Source organism: Homalodisca vitripennis, chromosome 5 (genome assembly GCF_021130785.1).
Source record: "Homalodisca vitripennis isolate AUS2020 chromosome 5, UT_GWSS_2.1, whole genome shotgun sequence".
In the NCBI taxonomy this organism is placed as follows: Eukaryota; Metazoa; Arthropoda; class Insecta; order Hemiptera; family Cicadellidae; genus Homalodisca; species Homalodisca vitripennis.
In genome coordinates this window covers 32582722-32605093 of record NC_060211.1, presented here as the reverse complement: position 1 = coordinate 32605093, position 22372 = coordinate 32582722, and the positions used below count along the sequence as shown (strand labels likewise).

The 22372-nt window shown below is 31.8% G+C and overlaps 1 protein-coding gene across 1 annotated transcript in view; it reads right to left on the bottom strand.

Moving 5' to 3' along the window:
- Nucleotides 1–341: 341 nt before the first annotated feature.
- The window catches only part of LOC124363813, a 33903-nt gene continuing 11872 nt past the window's right edge, over nucleotides 342–22372 (bottom strand). The window contains exons 2-6 of the mRNA XM_046819077.1: nucleotides 20135–20343; nucleotides 4600–4738; nucleotides 2917–3050; nucleotides 2202–2391; nucleotides 342–1370 (exon numbers count right to left, since the gene is read on the bottom strand). Coding sequence (XP_046675033.1) covers nucleotides 1246–1370; nucleotides 2202–2391; nucleotides 2917–3050; nucleotides 4600–4738; nucleotides 20135–20343 — 797 coding nt within the window. The 3' untranslated portion in view covers nucleotides 342–1245. The remainder of the gene's footprint in view (nucleotides 1371–2201; nucleotides 2392–2916; nucleotides 3051–4599; nucleotides 4739–20134; nucleotides 20344–22372) is intronic.

The following is a 22372-nucleotide window of genomic DNA, read 5'->3' as shown; positions in this document are numbered from 1 at the left end:
CAACATTAGTTTTTTTATTTACATGACATTAGATTAGGATGCTGATCTTAGAAATGACCGAGAGAAAGAATCAACGTCAAACTATTATACATGATCCACTAAAAACATTGTTATTATTAAGATTGATATTGAATGTCCAAATTTCTCTAAAAAAGTAATGTTTTCTTTGCAAAATCCCATTAAATTATAAAATTTCATTATTTAATTGATACTAAGTTCATATTAATTTTATTCTAACATGATATATAATTCTTTTTACTCACCATATATGGCATGGTTTTTTATATATATATATGAAGGAAATGCATTTATTCTCTATATGTATGTACGATATCATAAATTGAATGGTTTATTTTAGTTCGTATATACAGTTATTTACTTCAATGTTTAAACTTTTTTCTTTCAACAGTCTGAAACCCATCCCATAGTTTTTAATAAAAGTTCCTTGAAGAAATAAAATAAAATTTGTTAAATAACATTACATCATTAGTAATTGGAATGATCATGTAACAGTACAGCATTCCTTATCCTCAAAACCTTTAAACCATGAGTATCTATTCAAAAACTAAACCCTAAAACAAAGTTCCATAGCCGTAGTAACAATAGCCGGCATTTAGTATATCTCATGATGTTCTATATACATACATAGTCAGGCAAATGTTTAGGCCTATATAATAGAGTAATATGTACAGAAAAATATAAAACACTATAATTACAGTAAGTAGCAATTGACAGAGAGGAAAGTCCTGTGATATGTTTTGTTTAGTTCTGGAGCTTTCAGATTTCAACCATTTCTACGAACTTACACTTAAACTTTAGAGACATTCCAACAGGATGCTTATCTTCTACTCTTTATAGTTCATTAGGAAGACTAACTATGTTTAGAAAATATAAATTAGTTACCGGCAAGAAAGGTAACTTTTAAAATCAAACCAATAGGTATTTTTTTCGTAAATTGACCGAAAGGAGGATTTCCCGTGTTTACCTGTTTTAATGAAGAATGTAATCCTTTTTTTAAATGAAACACTGTGGTAAATAACTTTTAATAATCAAAAAATTATTACCGGTTTCCTTTTCTAGTATTTTCTCCTAAACCTATTATAAAATGTGTTCAATTAAAATCGTTGTTGGAGTTTTTCATTACGACGCGTTAACGTTTAATCTTTTCTATTACAATATCTAAACCTTCAAAATCTGAAAGCACCACCGATGATATATATACAAAAGTAAAAGCTATTCCGACTCTCAATGGTTCGCCCAGAAGACAGGTATCAGCAAGCACGTCCACAGCGCTGAGGGGGTTGTGCTGTCAGCATCGCTCATGTTCTGGGCACTCGTCGACGCTTTTTGCTGTATCAGCACCACGTCCACTGGAACATGAAAGAGATACGTCAATTTGGAATATCCATCGTGTGTTTTAGATATGCTTAAACATTCATTACTACGACATTTTATCCAGTTATAGATACAAAACTAATCCACTTGAATCACGAAATTTAACATTAATACAAGTGTACCGTTAGGCCAACGTGATTTTTTGAGATTAATAGCATAATTTCAGTGTTCTCTCATAACTTTTGGATACCATAGACAAATATACTTAATATTAATACGAGGTCTCACTAACATTTTGTGCTACGCAAAGGTTCGTAGTTTTATTCATCTTCGTTTTATAAGTTTCGTATGATTAATATTTTTTAATTATATAATTTAAAAACCATTTAGTGGATTACAGGAAATTCAAATTATATTAAAAAAAGCTGGAATTGGTGCATCTATTATCATTCAAATCAATAATTAACTTTATCTAACATGTTTTCTTCTGCCAAAATCCTGATAGTCATTATTAAAATGTATAAATATAAATATTTATCCCACAAAAATATACCCCCAAATAACAATTAAATAATGAAAGAATGGTTACACAGAAGCTTTTTTCTAAATTTATGAATGTTTAATAAAAATAATTACTAAAAAAATACAGGTAACATTTCCCTCTTTAACTGCGAATCTCTTAAAGGGTCTCCAAATCTTTGCTCTTTTATCGTCATTTTCACCGCTTTTCCAGCGTGCAATTGCCTTTTAAACAAGAATTCGAGTGCAGCCTGCTTTCTAACACAATATCCCATGCTGTAGTAACAATAATACATTTGTGAGCTTTACAATATGTGGAACAATTCCAAAACATTAAAAAGACCAACCAGTCACGGACTCAGACTTGTGGTCAGCGTACTCTGAGGGGTGGATACTGTTGCCCAGGAACTTGGGGATGGTCGCGAGACAGGTTAGCTCTAGAGAATCCACGTGCTCCTCTGTCAGTTGGAGGGTCAGTTGGGCAGTCACAGAAGACGGCTGCTGTTCAGTAAACGACCGTATCAAACTCTCGTCCACCTGTCCGCCCAGAAATAGAGTTAAATATAAAACCAATAGGACCACAAAATAAATTAATCTATTTCTATTGCAGTAGAACTAGTCGAGTCTCTAATTATGTCAGGAACAAAAGACGGTTTCATTATAAATCAAAATATTTTGTTCCTGCCATTCTTGAAGATATTGAATTTGATTCACAAATTCAAATGTTAGTTATTGTATTTCCTTGGTTTGACAAGTAAAAAATTTAAGAAGGTGATCAATAAAAGAATAACTATTAGGCGACCTTTGTAAAGTTTTTTTATGACTTTTACTATTATAGCTATTAAAAGAAACAAATAGGAACCCCCTGAAAAGATGTATACGGAATTTATTTGACATATTTTCAACAAATTTAAAAAGGTGTGCCAAAACTTAATTAGGGTAAGTTCCTGGAGAACTACATGAATATAATTTTGCGACTTTTTAAACTTAGTTGTTATACTGCTAAAATATACTTGGTGATTTCAAATATTTTCCATGTGCGCTAGGAAAAACTTGACCTGCCTTTTTCCCATTAAGGAGCCATGTAACATAAGGAGTCGGTCTTGCGGAAGCGGAAGTACAATTGACCTGCAGCCAATCTCCCACTGTGTACTCTGGCTTCCGGAAAGTTATTCTTGGATTTTCCAATTGATTTCCTGTAACAATGACCAGGTCAGCGGAATCTATGTCAGTTCCTATACGGTAACATTCATTCACTTTGTGTCAAAAACATGATTGAAATACTTATCTAAACTTTACCTCTATATGTTATTCAGTGTATATCAACAAAGTCAAATGTCTATCTTTAACTGTAAATACAAAATTAAATTTATAATTTTAAATATTATCCAATCATGTATTTATAACCAATTCATATCATAAAATTAAACGGAGCACAATTAAAACCATATGTAATTGAATATGTAAAAATAAAACGATGAAAGGTATCCTAATCAAAGGGGCTGTTCAAAATGTATCTAATTTTAATGCAGTTTATTATATTACGTTTGGTACGTTTAAAATGGTTTAAGAAGTATCAATCATTATATAATTGGTATCTACAGATACATTAAACTAGACTGAATCTTAGTGAAGGTATTAGGTGTGCTTGAGTAGTTTTATGTGTCACTGCTTTGGTATGGATTAATTCGTTTCAGAAATAACATAATTATCTTTCATTTAATAACGAATAATTCAAAATAATTTACCATCGCTTAACATCTGATGGGCACATATACCTATAAATGTAATTTGAGAGACGTAATAATCACGCTTATATGACGTTATGAAAGATTTTGTTTGACGTTACGTAATCCTTAATACCAAAATTACTTGTGAAAGGTATATATTTTTGTTTAGCTTCAAAGAAGTTTTTCTTTAAGTATATAAACAGATGAAATAATATTTAAAAAGTGTTTGAAATGATAAGGTATCTAAAATTGCAACCGTGGGATTTAACAGCTGTTTGTTTAACGTTCATAACTCCGAAATCAATTTTATTTAATAAGTTTAACAGAACAACAAAGGCAATTAAACAACACGGGGTGGTGATGTATGTCTTGATTGTAAAAACATAAAATATCCACCACTAGTTTATTAAAAAAGGTTATTGGTAATAGATGTATGTAATTATAACCACATTAAGGCTTGTGCTTTAAGTTCTAGATTGCTGTGTATAGTTACTTGTACAGAATATATTTCTATTCTTCACTTGTTACAATTGATATTTCAAACATACGTCTAAAGTTTAAAGATAAAATTCAAAGTAATTAAAACTGGACAGATTATACAAAAATAAAAATAAGATTCTAAAGAAAGCTCCAAGAAACCAAAACCAAACAATACTTACAATCGATGAATGCGTGAATAAAGTATAATCAAACTTAATTGTTCATTTTTCAATACGATATGTATGAATAGTATATGCTATTAGTAGGGTTGTATAATTAGTTTATTTTTTTCATATACAACATATGCTATTATTGCAATAGTGCTAGATAAATATATATATAAGCATTCAATTATATATAACTTAGATAAAGGCTTAGTAACGGAGTAAAACCATTATAGTATTTTAAAATTCACTAAATTACAAATATTTACTTGTTTCATTAGCGACTGACCATGTTGTTACAGAAACAGGAATACATTTTTTTTCCTTTTTGATAAAACCTTTCCAAATAATTAATAACAGTTAGTACTTACTAATAACAGTTATTTCTAGCTCCTCGGATGGTTTGGTATATATAATAGGCTTTTCTGTTGACACTTCACAAGTGTAGATTCCTGACGCATCGAAGTGAAGATTGGTCAGCAGTACTTGATGCCTGTCACTTAGCGACAACTGTAACATAATGAATAAGTGATAAATAGCAGTTACATGGTTTTAGTGATAATGATAGCATTGAATATAAGGTCACACAATCATACAGCAAGCCGCACGTTATAGTAAATTAATTCTTTGTTTAAAGTTTGTTATTGGCGATGGAATGTTTGAAAAAATAATAGTATTTAGGACATTTGCCATTGTTAACCTGTTACAAAACACACACAGCACACAGACACACACATTATTTTAAGGTGTTTTTATATATATATATATATATATATATATATATATATATATATATATAAGTAATAAAAATATATATTTGTCCCGGCGGAGCAAGTACTTTTTGTGGTTCAATGGTTATTGAAATTATATATACCACAACATTTTGAAATTAAATCCATCCCTTTCTTCAGGTTAGAAAAAATTGACATTTTCTGCTGTGTGGACTCCCTGCACATTTTTGGGTATTTTAATTTCTGTAATATAATAATTTCCCTAGGTTAAATATTATTTTTTTAATTCTAGTCTATTGCTACTGGTTGTAATATTTATGTACTACCTTGTCACACCAGACCAAGGAGGATAAATTTCAATCGTCGAAATGATGTGTTATTCATTTTTTGTAACACATACAGTATGGCAGATTATTTAAAGGAAACGTATGTACTGGGGTGTCTTAAAACCTTTTCACCCCATGAACTTTCTTATGGATAAAGATGAAAGTGATTTACTTTAGGCATGTTTATCCAACTGTTTAGTTTCTTGTGTATGGAAACTTTTTACACCCATGAGGGTAATTTGGGGGTTAAGTAACATTTTAAAATAGGAATACCTAGCAAGTGACACATCATTTTAAAGGTATTATAAAAAAAAAGAATAATGGCACAACTAAAGGTTCCTAATGTTACTCTTTTAAATTTGGTGACTAATTAAGGTTCGAACTGTTTTATAAAACCACATTACTTTTGGATTCCGACATACCAGTCACCATCGGACTATTTTCTACTCGGCTCCTCTAAAGAGTAACAGCTTATAATTATCATCAAAATGCAAGTAATATTTATAATAAATTAGTAAACAGAAACAAATAAGGCTCTACTGTTTAATAAATTAACTTATAATACATATACATATATATATATATATATATATATATATATATATATATTGGTTAACTTTTCTATAGTTGCTTCTAAATATAAAAAAATGTTAATGTTAAAAGGCAAACTTTACATATAATCTAATAATTATTTATCAAAAACAAGTTTAAAGCTTAGTGACATTCACCGTACGTGTTTGTTGAACCATGAAATAATTATTTGAAGGGTACCTAAGGGATTTAAACAGTTTTGACACTCAGTCGACACCTCATTTAATTAAATCGGAAATGATTCCCACTACTGTGTAGCGGCTCTATTGACAAATCCTGTTAAAGGTATTGAGAGGTGTTGAATATTACACGACCTTTGTCCATTGTTAATGACAGCCAGATATCACCACCATGTAATTATCCCTCTACGTAATACCCATCCCATACTACAATGTCATACGAGAAGATGCTACGCAGGATCTAAGAGCCATGGGTGTCCCGGGGTGAAACACTGGCAAGAATCTCCCATATATTTTAATTTTTTTTACCTTCCAACTCATCATGCTTTACTAACATTTACTAGTATTTACTAAATAGGTACCAAACTTGTTATACCATAATTTTCTCTGTGCGTTTTGATCTTGATTAATTATTGTTGTGACACCTGATGAAAATATATCATTCCTTATACGACTGCGTTCTTAATACGGCTTCTTCTTGCAGTCCAGGGCGCTAGCGGACCGCTCACGATCGTGGCAACACCGCTTTCGGCAGTCCGGCATATGTGCGCGTTCCAACGTGACGTCACTGGCAGCGGGAAATTTAAAAGATCTGTTCAATTAAACCGGTGTTAAAAATTAAAGTTATAGTATTTTTGGTTTTTAAAATTACACGCTCATGATAATAAATTACTTTAGGAGCTCCATAACATTACAAATTCCGAATTTTTTAAACCACACAGTCAAGAATAAAACTAAAATGCTAATTTTATAGAACTATAGTTCTTACATTTCATACACGAAAGCAGTGCACTTTTGTCATGTCTTGTATATTGTAAATTTGGTGGTAATAGGATAACAAGTATCCGAGTTATGGATTTTCAAAGTTCCAGTTTAGGTAAAAAGCGTCAAAAATCCACACCTTATTTCGTTCTTGCCAGCATACAAGGTTATTGTTTGTAACACGTTGCTTTACAAGTCTGAACACAAAATCCTAAATTTTATTTCGCAATTCTCGTAGTTTTATTCCCACTAGTTATCCACAAACTAACTATATTGTTCGAACTAGGGTATCTATAATTTTGATTCGAGAGTACAACACGCTTTTAAATATAAAACCTTAATGTCGTATTAAGGCTTTTAAAAGTGTAAAACACAAAAAAAATTCATTACAAGACTATGATAAAAGTAATGTATAAATAACCTGCAATGTATGGATGTATCTTCTCAGTTTCCGCTGGACATGGCCGAGGTCTTTTGTCACGTTGTGGGCTAAAGAAGGATCTGAAAGCCCACCCTCCTCCTACTCTTAACCGCCCACATAAAGAATATTCCGACTTTCACTGTGTTCCTTCAAATCTGAGATTGCCATTGCTACAAAATTGTATTCTTGAATGTACCATTCTTTACTTTATTATCTGTAATTATCGCTTTTATTCTTCACCATGTAATAACCTTAAAATTGATTGAATATGAATACAATCCAATTATAGCTAAGATTTTGAATTATAAATTCACCATATGAATATAACCTTGGTATTTCTAATATTTTAATTTTTTTTTTAAGTTTAATCCTAGATTGCAGTGGTTTTAGGTTTTAGAGACCATAATAGAGAAAATTTAAAAAAATATCTCGGAAATTCCTTTCTCAACATGAATACAATAGGCAAATTCTATGAAATTTACCTAAAAGAATACAAATTTAAACAATTCTTATGCCTAAACTATACTTTATCTATATTATATTTTAGGGTAAAACGACATAATTTCGGTCTATTGTCTCTTTCTTTTTTCTCCTTTATTTTCATTTATGTTATTTTGTAACCTTTTTTCCATAAAAACTAATAAAATTTTCTCTTAAAGTAGGTTTGTTAATAATATTCTAGCCTATCCAATAAAATAGTAAAAAAGTGAGACTTTACATTTAGTAGTATGTAGTAAAATTTATACGAAGTACCACATTTGTTTAAAAAACTAAATTTATATAAATACCTCTATATATAAATATTTAGGCAATAAAAGATTTTAGATGTCGAAAGTTTTTATTTTTGAAAATAACATACTCAAAAATAAACTGAAGTGTTTTCATACAAAAATCGTGGTAAACTTCTATAAATTCCCTAAACTATTAATGCATGTTTAATGCGACATTTCCAGATGAAAGATACACAAGATACCTGCATTTCTACCACTGTGCTAGTTGGGATATATTTTATGGAAAAAGAAACATAAATAAAAATGTGTTCTAGAGTTAAAATAAGTTGTTGCGTAATGTTTACTTTAAATCTAAATATATTTTATTAATTCAATGACATTCTGACACAGTATATATTATTTTTCTTACACACACTAGTACAAGGATTTTAATATATTTCTTAGTTCATGCCACCGACAAGTTAATAGCAACCAAAATTCTGCATCACAATACTTTATGACGTTAGTAATTCGAGGGGATGAAGAGGTTATGACGTCTATGTTAGAATCAAATTATCCCTGATACAAAAGCTGCACTGCTTTATGACATTTATTACATGTAAATCGTTCAGAGGATATGTCAATGGAACCACTGCAATGTGAAGCAAATACGATCAAATGAAATGACGTGTGGACTGATTTTCCAATTGCATACGATCCTTTGGGCCTCTTTGTGATGATGGCTTTAAACATGTATGCAAATAATTAACAAAGTGTTTTAAAAGCTTGTTTATTTATTTCAGTTCAATGTTTTAGTGCGTAGGAATTAAGTTACAGCTAAAATGAAAAATAATGTTTAGGTCATAACAAAGAGTAATCAGAATTACTTCTATTACTACGCAATTATTCTTTGCGCATATTCTACGTTATTACTACATAGATAAAAATATTTATTTATAAAGACAAAAGTCTTTGGTGTATTAACTTCATATTTACTAATTAGTAGAGATGAATCAATTTCCCACTTTACAAGACATTTTTAATTGTTTTACGCATAGTAGTCCAACAAATATGTTAAAACAAGTACTTTTGAATAAGAAGCACATACTTTACAAATGCTATTTGAACTAATAAAACTAAATTAAAGTTATTATATATATATATATATATATATATATATATATATATATATATATATATATAATAACTTAATTTAGGGGGTTATTAATATATATATAAACACACGTTAACCCTTTTCAAAGTCTATATTAAAATATTACAATAATATACTATTACTAAACTCAGGAAATTATTTGAAATTTCCGAGGTTTTAGTTATTTTCTTTTATGAAGTGGTTTGGATTTGTTTCAGATACTTATATTTATAGTGTATTCAAAGCTATAAACTATCAAAAAATATTAAGGTAAATATTATATAGTTTATGAGAGTGTTCACGATGGGAACGTTTTCAAAAACGGACTGCCCATTTAGTTTTTTATTTGTTTTCAAGGTTATTCAATTTATAGTTTATATTTAAAGTAAGATTAATGGTTGTGTAATTTCTTTTGTAAGAATGCTTTGGAATCCCGAGAATTACGTAATAAATTTGCAACTTTCTAAGAAATCCTTAATTTATTGGTTCCATTGTTAATTCCATTTACACAATTAATACAGTTTTTATTGATATTTTTGTATAAGGTAAATTATGAAATACTAAGTTTAGATGTATGCAGTATCATGATTATGGTGATGTATCTGTATATGATATTAGTGTCAGGTGGTCACTAATAAGCATTGAGGCTTTTGCAATATTCACCATTTTACTACTGTATTTCGTCAAATTGGAATTTTTAAAAGAGGTACTTAAAGTTTATAGACTTTTTTATTGGATTAAAGCCTTTATCTGTTACAATGTTTCAATCTTCTTTCCAGACCTCTTCGATAATAACACTGCATTTGATAACCAATATTTCCAAGCCATTGGGTTTCGTTGTATTCCTGCAGGCTTAATAAAAGTCAGATGAGATGAACGTTTATTTTTATAATATTTAAAAATGTAGAAAACGCAATTTACTTAAAAGTTATAATTCTTTTAGTTTTTAATTGATCTGCAAAAATCTTTAAAAATTATTTTTTTATTTATTAAGATCTTGTTTATTACAAGGTAGAAGTACGCTGTATAAAGTGTCGATGAGGTTGCATGAAAAATTCCGAAATATCATGGGGACAGATAGACAAACTATCGTACAAAAAAGAAATGTTTGAATCTCCCTGGCGGAAAAAAGATAATTTTTGTGTCAGACTAAGCTTTAATGACGCTCAGCTAAATTTCATGGTTGGACTTGTACCATCATACAACTTATTTTTGGTCTATATAGAAATTAATTCTCATTAAAAATTAAATTTAAATATGATTGTTCTCGCGACATGCTGCAACATCATGTATTCCCGCTTTTTTTTACTGAATTAGGTTTCATAGCAGTTTGAACAATAAACGTTCCAGTGAGATAAGTAGGGTAGCACAACGTGTACATAAGCTACATGTATGTCGCATATTAAAAACTCATACGTTTTTACTCAGCTTCTTTACACATTTACTTATTCTGGTAGTTTCTCGTTGACAGCAAGGTTACCTGTAAGAACAGTGTGAACATATTTTCTAACAACTCAGACAAACCTTATACAGCGTCTTGCTCTATTATTGAGCTCAGAGTTTCTTTTAATAAGTTAAGCTCCATGCAAAACTTAATTTTTAGGCCAGTTTATTTTCGAGATATAGTGCAGACAGTTAGGCATGTAGAAAGAAATTACATTGCTTCCAATCCCATGAGTAGTAGAGTTTGCTAACGCCCAGCCAATACAAAATTTCTTTCAGAAAAAAATCGTTTGAAGCTGTGATTTTGAGATACTACATCGGTGGTGTATTAACTCTAGAAACAAAAAAATATAACTAAAATTAACACAACCAATATTACCATTCTTCGCTTGGTAAGAACCAAACATCCTCTGTTGATTTAGAGTTAAGTTCACTCATTATTCATTCATTAGTCGAATATAACGAGCATAAAAAAACATATCAGGGGGAAAGCATATGTCAAACAAACCTTAGAGGGGTTGGCACATTCCCTAACATATTATTCAAAGATTACTCATCGATATCGTATAACCAAACTCTATTAAATATAATTCACTCCTAGATAGTTTATAACTCCATCTGAGCTTACACTAGTAACAGAAACAAAATACGGATCACTTATATATGGATATTTCTATATACATTTCTATATATTTCCAGGAGCGACACGTCCCTAAACATAAATGTCGAGGTTTTAGGTTAGAAGGGTAGATTAGACCTAGGGATGGATAGGTCTGATGCAGGTCGAAGATGCCTGTTAAATTAGGCAGAGCTCTCTTAGTGTTAAATGCTGTTGCTATCCTGGACATAATTAAGTGATGTCCCATGCTCAGTTTTTGCTGGAAAGATTAGAACCCACCTCGCCTTTCATTCTTCCAGCGTGATATGACTGAGTGAGATAGTCCCTTCTCAAGGGATCTCCACGGGAGGTGGTCCCTCTCGCAATCTTACTCATCCTGAATATCCTGTCCCTCCGGAACCAAACACAAAGGTCCTTTTAGGACTAAAAGCAATGACAGATTTATCAACTTTTTATCCTAAGTGAATCAAACATTCTCAGGGAACCTTATGTCTTTTGGTGGACTAAAATTCTATTACAGTTAACGTTTTCAAGTTCAAAACTAATAGTAACTAATAACCGGCTATATACAATCACCGAATTTCATGTATCATATTTGAGAAAAAATAAGAAACAATAGTGATCACAATGATGAGCATCAAAGCACACGGTTGTTATTAATACCTGTTAAAGAAAACGCCACACAAAGCATATTGATTGACTGTAAGGAATATAATTACTAACGAAATCGATAACTCTGACGACTCTCTTGAGATTGAACAACGATACAAAGAACCACAACCGCCAACTGAAACGAAGTCGGGGAACACTTGCTGAATAATGAAAGGGTTGACGTCAAAGCACAGTTTTACCGGTCCTGTCACACATGTCTGCCTGCATATGACATATTGGTATATGTACCTGTCATATATCGATACATAAAATACGTTAGAGCTTTTGAGGGGAAAATTACTATCGGCTTTTAAGTATAGGTATAATTTTTTGTAATTAGGAATTATTTCAAAGCTTATTTCATTATTACACTTACACTTACAGATTACTGGAAACTATGCAAACTAACTTAAAAACTTATTTAATTATAAATATCCCTTCTGGTTTAGTCGTTAGATATCACATCATCTCGAAATTTCAAATTGAAAATTAATTACTTTTTTAAATGTTTGATTCGCACAACACAGATGGGACAACAAACCCTTAATGTTGCCATGTTATTATAATCTTAATATATATAATCTGTCGATCTGCCTGGGTCTGTTTTACTAGATATCACAAGTACTAAATGAAATATAAACCAAATTAAACGAAATAAAACACACACCAAGGGCTAAAAGATATAATTTCTGTCTATCTCTCTATCTACAAGATATCGAGATCAAACTGACCTAAAAGCTTGATTGTTGCATGAAACTTGATTTCCACGTAGGTATGTGATGTTTGATAATGGCTATTTTTCTTTACGGGATTTTCCTGAGGACTTATGTAACAAAATTATATCTCGAGAATCATTAAATATTAGTAAAAGACCTATTTAACTCATTCTCAGGCGCAGGTGCTTTGCACCTATGTGAAATAGTATTTCATAATATTTTAGACCAATATTATACGCAGCCAATTGTAAATTATGTTAAAAATATTTAAACTGCTTCATTATAAAACATTTATGTATATTTATCTATGAAAATAAAGGTGTTTATTATTATGCTGTAAATTTAATTTAAATTTTGCATGAACCTTCATTTCTACATACACAGCAATTAGTTAGATGATTGTGCATGTCTATCTATCAGGTTGTATATCACTCAGTAGGCTGGTAAAATTTATTTTCTATCTGATTGTCTGTCTGTATGCAAGATATTTCGATACAAAATGGAGCATAGACTTATATATTGAACGAAGCTTGTTACGTGGCATCTGGTCCAACCTTTTATTATGTATGCATAAAAATTGCAATTTCCTATCGTAAGGTTTTTAAAAAAAGGTTTTTTCTGCAAAGAAAAACCACGTTATTTCTGCTGTTTTACTCGCTGCGTCGCACACTTTCAAAACGTCTGAATAATTCAAAGAGCCACAAAACTCGAGTTGGGTGCAATACAAATTTTGAAATTTAACATAAAGCTAATAAATGCTTTATATAACCTGAAATAAAGACAAGAATCACGTAACAGGTTTCACTGAGGTTGCATGCACAATTTAAAGTCTATAGGCCTTTCCTTTCTTGAGACGTATCTGTTCAAATCAAAATCTTGTCACCAAGTTTTAAACATTACGCTATGAATAAAGTTTCACAACCAAATCACCAAAAGATGATGCAGTATGTGAGGAGTAGTAGGGTTCAACATAAATCAGGTACATGTTACGGTATATTACATGTTAAGATCTTATATTATTCTGCTGTGTTTGTGTTCAAATTTATTTATTTTGTTATTTTCTCGTTGGTATCATGGTTCCATTAGAACAATGCAAAGATATTAGCTAACGCTCAGCCAAATCCCATGGAGTGACACGCAACATCATCATCAGTATACAGAAATAATGCTTCACGCAAAATGTATAGTATATATACATTTATATATATATATATATATTGAAGTTCGTCTTCAACATATCGTGCAGACAGACATAAAGCTAATTTTACCACCGTCGCGTGATATTCTTCATTATAGCTCAGGTTTAAAAACTATATTATACAACCAATAATCCCATTTCTGTTATCCTCAATCATAGTACTGTTACTAATAACTCAAAGTACTGAGTAAAATGTATTGATTCACATCTTACAATGGCTTATTTGATGTCGAGAGGCCTCGTGTATTAAATTTAAAAATTATTGAACATGCGTGTTCTTCAATTCGTGGAAAATTCTTGTGAGTTAGTATTGTAAGGAATTGTTGTGTACTTCGTCGTAAGGAACGCACAACGAACATTTAATTTGTTAAGATAATCATTGTAAATAATATTTCTTATATTTGCATTGGCAATTAGAATTAAATAATATTGCACCATACAGGAATGAATTTAATGCTTCAGATAGTTTGAAGTGTTACATATTTAATACATATATACACTTTGTATCTGTAGCTGAGGAATATCTATGGTAGTCCTCAATATCAGGTGCATTGGATAACGGAACAATAGTTGGCAACACTGTGCATTATAAATGGAGCGTATTGTGTCTGTCATGTTGGACACACTGAGACCGAGATTACAAAGATTACGGTTTCATGGGACATCGACTGAGCAGTGCAGCGCTGCCAACATGATGGAGCTGGATAACATTGAAAAGTAAAAAATCAAAATGTTGTGAAACATAGAGTAATATTATCAAATACTGTTTTGACCACAGCTTTTGATACAGTACCATTGTTTGTGAAAACTATTAGTATAATCGTTGGCTACAAAAAAATACAAATATATTGTATAGTTATTTATCATTGACGTATAAAAATAACACCAACAAAATTGAAAAATGTACATTAATATTCATGCCTTTGCCAACGATAAAAGTAAAAACCGGAGAATTTCTATTATTATCACCACTAAAGTAAAACGGAAAGTATGCACGGAAGACCAATATTAGGGAAAACTACTACGCCACATTGGAAAACAAAGGCAAAACAAAAAGTCCCCCTCAATTCGGTTTCACTCAATTCGATCTCGCTCATTCGGTCTCACTCAATTTGGTCTCACTCAATTCGAGTATGATTTAGATGACAGTGTTGACGGAATCACGGTTATTCAATTTATTGATAGTAATTTCGTTCTAAAATGTTTAAAAATAAGTATAATTTTCATTATTTTACTCTCAACAACATTTCTTAAGAGAATTACCCTAAAAGTTAAGTTAACCTACATAGATATAGGACTTCACGTAAACCATTATGGGTTGATTCGTTTCCAATACACCTCTACTCAGCGATAGACTGATAATAGACTCACCAAAATTCTAAGAAGAGAAATGCACCATCATGAGTGATAGCCTTGAATAATGTTCTTCCAAAATTTTCCATATAGATATATACATTAAAAATGAACACAATCTTGCCTATATAGAAATTAATGTAGACGAATTTTGAATCTATATTTTAATTAGTTCTTGAGAAATTCTAAAAAAATATCAATCTCTCAACTTTTCTGTAACATTGCACCATAAATTGAACGTTACCCGTGCAAACAAGAGAATTTAAAGAGCACATTTTGCTGTTGAGATATCGTGCGGGAACAAATAGCCAAATAAATATGAATTTCTCCATCCTAATGATTGGTAGCAAAACTTACACAATTTCAAGCCTTCGGCTCAATCCGTTCTGGTTACGTTGTGGAAAGTTAGCCTTCCTTAATTATCAGCTGAATTCCATGGGAGGACATCACAAAACTGGATGTTGGCTTTTTGGAAATGAAATATCATGCAGCATTTCAGGACAATAGCTTTGTTATTTTTTGACATATCCTGGATTTACTGACAGGCAAAAAAAGACTATTTCTAGTTAAATCACGTGATCGGCTTTGCTAACGCTCAGCCAATAGCTACCACTATAACTCTGAGTTTACTATGCTGGTAGATACCAATATATTCACATATGTTTGTATTTATAAAAAGAATTTTAGCTGATTAAAGTGGTAACGTATTCTTAAATCGTACTTATCTGTAAGGCAGTATACATTGTGTATTATGATTGCAATGTGGCACAATCCCATATAACACAGAAATATTACTTTTACTCTAAATTACGTTCTGTGTTCGATGCATAATCCTGATATCTTAGAAAACCACAGGAAAAACGTACATATCCTGGTCGATCTATTCAAAAAGACATGCAAGCAAAAACTCTGTACGGTAATGAAAATCCACTGTTGTTAACGTGGAGTATACATACATATATACAATAAAAAAAACACGCAGCCAGACCGTATGGTAGCAAGATAAAACACGGGTGACCTATACACAAGGAATTTACATATCAATAACAATCGCAATAGGTTATACATTTGGAGTTACATACAGGCACAGGAATGGACTGTCAAACTACATAATTGTAAACAAGGATCAATCTCTTGTTATGGCACAAGTTTAAATACAGAAAAAGTTGGTCCATACAATTTGATTAAGTCTAGAACACCATACTGATCATGCAAGATAAATATGTTAGCTTACTTAAAAAAATCATGAAACGCCAAGAATGAGGGAAAAACGATTCACGCTATATAAATCGTTAGTTTTACTTCACCTGTAATTGTGTTGTCAAACGGACGGACAGACAGACAGACACAATGAAATTATGCATTGATCAGTTTACTCGTATAGGACACTCGTGGCAAACATTGGAAAATCAATGTAATGAGGGTGCAGAGACATACGAAATGGGCAATAAGTACGGACCAATCTTACTTCACTTGGTCGATGATTAATTTTTATTGCTTGCGGCGTTCTGAAGTAGACTAGTTATTATTTTTATTTAAAATATACTCCTAATAATCGGATATCTGGTGTTTCAAGGAAGTTCTATAGAGGTTCAATTTAGTGTTTTATAATGTTAAATGAGATCTTGCTGTTGTGAATTAGAAACATTTTCAAATAATCGTAAATTCTTATTCCAACATATTTTACTGTATTTTTCACCGAAGACCGTAATTGTACTCAAGCGAAAGATTATATTGAGCATAAAGAATAAATATTTACAGACATTTCAGAGAGATATTTTTCACTTAAAAATCTGCATATCCTAAGATCCGATAGCCAGTTTGGACTTTATTTTTATCAAGAAAAAAAGGCTGTCAACCGTGCTAATTTTTGTGAGACACCGATAAAGGAAAGGTTTTAAAAGAGTTAAAAATTTTTACCGATAGTTTTTTCCTCAGATAATCTCTTTTCATAACTTTACACTTAAAACCTACTGTAAGATATACAGGTTGTTAAAAAAGTCCCGTCCGGGCTTGATAGTTCCTGACCGATTACGGATGAAGCAATAAAACTTGGGACATCATTACTGCTCCTATATATCTTCTATTATAAGTAACTACCATTTTGTCATGTCAGGAGGATTGCCCGCAAGGAGTCAGCAGGAAATCTTGAACGAGAGCATAGGTCAAGTAGTGCATCAAACTAATGGTCTTTGTTAGTAGAGTAAATTTCCGCAAATCCGACCTTAAAAGGCCCACTCTTTACAAAATTACGCTGGTTTAAAGTTTGAAACATTTGCAATGTAGGTCCTCCTCTAGATGGTTTAATATTCCTGTCTTGGCTCAACTTGTAAAAGTTAAATTTAGTAAATGAGTACTGGATTTAAGAAATAGTTTTAAAGTAGTAAGTGACTTTTCATATGCAATGAAGGATGGTCTACAAGGATTTCGGCGGAAAAACTTAACGTAAGCATAGATCAAGACATCATTATAAAGGGGTTGTTTGGCAGAGATGAATGAAACAGGGGAAAACTCGTTTCAGTCATTATAATAGAAAGTTCGTATTTTTTGGTTGGGCTTTGGACTTTACCTGGTGTACATCTTACATCACACTAAAAAAAGGTAGGGTTATAGGTACAGTAATTGTGTTACAATTTTATTGCTTTACTTGTAATCGTTCGGGAGTTATCAATCCCGTGCGAGAATTTTTTTTAACACCCTGTATAAAAAGTTCAGAAAACTAGATAAAAAGACTGACAGCGTAGAAAGAATCTTTATATACAAATAGTTAGGTAACTGATTTCAGTTGTACGTTTCAAGTAGGTTGGTTTTAAGTGTGTTAAGCCAAGAAATATACTATGAGAGTAAACTATTGTTTAATATTTTTAAATTGTTTCGAAATCCAGCAAAAATAGCGTGCCCGATAATCGATTTCTTTCTTACGGGAAGTTTCTCTCTATTTAAGCAAAAATCAAGTTGTCTACTTCAAAAGTGTGACTTTGCTTCTGGACTGTTGTGTTCACGAAAGTTACGAATAAACAGCTGAACCTGTATTGCATCGATCACGCTGCTGGGTAACAAAAGTTTGAGCAAACAGAAATGAAGTAGGTTAGCAGAACAGTACTTGGTGTTCCAACTTCGTCAACAACGGAAAACTCCAACAGGCCATTGTTAGTTTCTGCAGAACTAGCTGACCTCTCTCTCTCGCTGTACATTGTAAGGTTTAAGAACCGGTTGTACATGGCGGCCATCTTGATTTAATTTACATACGTAGAACACTTTTATAACCTTATTTGATCGTAAAATTATATGAGATTGGGTAATCGTGTATCGAGGGGTTGGAAAATTTCATTTCTATCTGTGTGACCACAGACAGACAATCTTTTTGCACAATAGCTCGAGAACGAACTAACTAGATTTTAATCCTATGTAAGGAGCATCGAGTTCGATGATGGTACATTTCACTCCGTTGAATTTGGCTGAGCGTTAGCAAACATGTTTTACATTTATCTTTAGGGAAACAATGATGGCAACGAGAAAATTGCAGATAGCTGAATTTTTAAACAAACTTAATAGCATGATTTGACTTTTCAACGTGCGACATGGTAACACAAGTGGCCTATTAAAATTACCTGAAGAAATTCAGACTGCAACCTCAGCGAAGCCTATATTACACAACACGTGGTCTAGCGTGTTTAATATTTGCCTAGTTTTTAAGATGCAATCATACACTTTTTAGTTTTTTCAACATTAACACTAGTTATACAGAAAAATATCATGCTGTTTATGTTGAATCTTTAAATTATTGAAAGTAGCAAAAAGTATTAAAAAAACTTGGCTGCATATGTATCTTATCATTTAAATCAGACACCTTCGATAATATTACAACAGAGATAAGGGTATTAAAGTATTGATGTTTATGGTTGTTACTATAGGGTAAATCTCAAATTCTTTTCTCTGCAGAAATACGATTTATGACTAGAAAGATGTATTTCTCAAGACTACAAAGAAAATGTCATAAGTTGAATTTACTCATGTTTGGTTGATAAAGCTTCGTGATTATTAAAGTATGACGGTAAGGTATTATGTGCACACTTAGTTAATCCATATCTTGTTAAATATTTGATTTTTAAGTCTTGTAATGATACTCTATCTTGATAAGAGGTGATAACCAAAATAATGCAATTATAATAATATAGAAACATTAATTCTATCAATAAAAATAAAGAATTGGGAAAAAAATTGTAATAGAACTGTGCAATTTTTCTAAATTTATCGTATTCTACTGAATTACTCTTGATACCTGTTAAACTTGTGGAATATGGCAGTCCGGTTATATTACGCATTCGATGGTTTAAAATAACCAAAAATATTCTAGGTAGTGTTTTTTTATAGGTAGGAATTATGTTATCCCATTATTCATTAACTCATGAAAAATATATAATTAGGTGGCACTATTATAAAATAATAATATTACTGACTTAATGTTGTAATATATATGAAATACCACAAACATTTTATAAACTTTCTTTAAGATTAAGAGACTAAACCTCCTATGAAAATAATTGACCTTTCTGGTACACAGTTTTAAATATACACAAACTATTTTTTATACTTTAAACATAAACTCGTATTAGCCGATAGAGTTATCACACCACAATAACTTTGGATAAATTCAGTCATTACTGATACAAATGATATGTGCATCTGGCACTCAATCAATAAATAAATCACTGCTGAATTACATCTTTATTAAATAGCTCAGTAAAGACGTTGTCTTTGATCTGGCTTAGTTATTCATTAGGTTGAAATTAGAGGTTGTCTTAGCTTCAGGTCTGATGCAAATTCATAGTATGCTTTATGTTTTTTTAGAACGCAACAAATTACTTGAATTTTTAGGTAGAGGTCGAAAACATAACTGTTTAAATCTTTGGAGACGTAACTCGCAACATTGCATGATTTTAAGATTGATATTCATCGCTTACGAGCATCGAATCACCCATTTAAATCGAACCATACACTAAAAAATGAAATCTTAGAGTAAACGCTAAATGATGAAGGGCTTATGACTCACATCGATGACCGATCCTGTAGTGGAGTAGTTGCGGAAAGGAGGGTTGCGCCCTTTGACATACTGCCAGATCTTCCGGTTTTGGTGCAGCCATTCTACTTTGTGCAGCTCATCCTCCGGGACAGAGTAGTCGCACTTGAGTAGGGCTGAGTTGCCGAAGGACACATATCTTGGCGCCCGCAGCTCCACATGGAATCCTCTACATCGACATCCTGTGAACAGGATAGATCTAAGAGTACACTTTCGTTACATTTATACAGAAAATACTATAGTTTGAACAGTTTCATTGCCATTAATTATAGTACCACATTATTACTTTATAGTAGAATAATCTTGATATAAAATAGCAAATCGAGCTTCTATCTGTAGTATTATTCTCATTAATAGACAGTTCTCGTGCTATGGGCTAATAAGTTATAAATAAATCATCAGAGCATATTTGTTTGATGAATAAGTAAATAGGTACTATAAGTTACACAGTTGCCACCACATCGATAGTTGTCGATGTTGGGATGAAGGATTAACGGAAAGGATTCACCAAAGGCCAAACCCACACATCTTGGCCCGAACGAGCCCCGAGAGCCTCAGTCAGACCCATCCAATCAGTTGCCAAGCGTACCACCAACACGTCCGCCCTCACCACTTATCCCGGTGTGTGTAAAATCTATCTGTATAAATCTACCACTTGTGTAAATTGATGGTAACAAATTCAAAATGTATCCAGTTAGATTAATAGCGGTATACAACTTCTGTGCAGGATAATTGAAGCGTTGTTTCCTATATATTTATGAACCTGAGTGAATTAAAATAATCAAATGTATAAGCCGCCAGCGTGAACTTTTTGGTTGGCAGTTGGAGTGTAATAAATGACATAAATTTTTTGAATAATGAAATAGTTACGCAGTGTGGCATATGATAGCCAGTGGTCCTTATTACGAAACTTGTAAATCTCTCTCTCTCTCTCTCCCTCCCTCCCTCCCTCCCTCTCTCTCCCACTCTCATTTTTTGTTACAGATGATTCAGACAAATATCCAAAATCGTATTGGGTGACTAATATATCAAAGCAACCCTCAGGAATTTTTAGGCTTTAATAAGAAATTCTCGCCCTAGCACCCACCCCCTTTCTTTCAGCATCATAAACATCGAAAATCTGTGCCCATTAAATGATAAAATTATACAAACATGGGTTAAAACATAGCATCTAACACGTAGCGTCTAATGAGTTACAACCAGTGTCTCAATATCAACAGCACTGATTGAGCTCATCAGCATTATACATTGCTCAGTGCTCAGATATTTACATAACCTGATGTGCAAACATGTGAATCGAGTATTCTAAAAACATGATAACAAAATAAAGCGTTGTATGTATTTTTATATCTCCCTTGATGTACCTACTGTTTATAATTTATTTTAACTTAAGGGTTTGCTATCAGCGTTTTGATATCACCTTTTAAACAGGCCATAATTTCAAGACCTACGCCTGTGATTTACTTAGTAAATTTTAAATAAATAGTGAGGTTAAACCTTATAAGCATTGGACTTGAACGCATTGATATATTTAATAATTTTTATTTTAAAATTCTAAAAGTAGAGCTTATTGAATATAGTTGCACACTTATTACGAGATATACAGATACTTCACTGGTCTATTATAAACTTTGTCAGTTCATCAGTTTGGGCAAGGAGCGATGAATGGGCGGTGGTAGAGAGGGTGGGTGAGGTGGTTTCAGGAGATGTTTCAGGCCCCACTGGGAATATGAAACAAAGAAACGAGCAGGTCCGTCCGCTAGGATAGGCAGTGGTTCCGACACAGCCAACGGCACAAAAGAAAACCATAAAACCGAAAAACATAAGACACATAGGCAAATTTTCAGTAAAACTCTAAGGTACAAGAGTTTTGCTATATGGCCAGAAAAGAAAAGAAATGTAATATTGAAATTTATTATCTTATTTGTTTAAGCTCAATTACACTTGATTATTGATTGATAAGATGGTAAGTTTTAAGCAAATAGTAGTAGTTTAGAAAGTCTTTAACACTGTTTTACACCATTCATTTATGTTTGAATTCAATCTGCAGAATCAAAACTATTATGCAATCAGATTATACTGATGTTTTATTTTCAGTAGGTGAATATTTGTGAAACATATTTATAAACTCTAATAAGTTTTGTAACTAATGGACGATAACTTTGCATGCAACAATGTGCTTTAAAAATTAAATACCTAACTTGTTCTAAA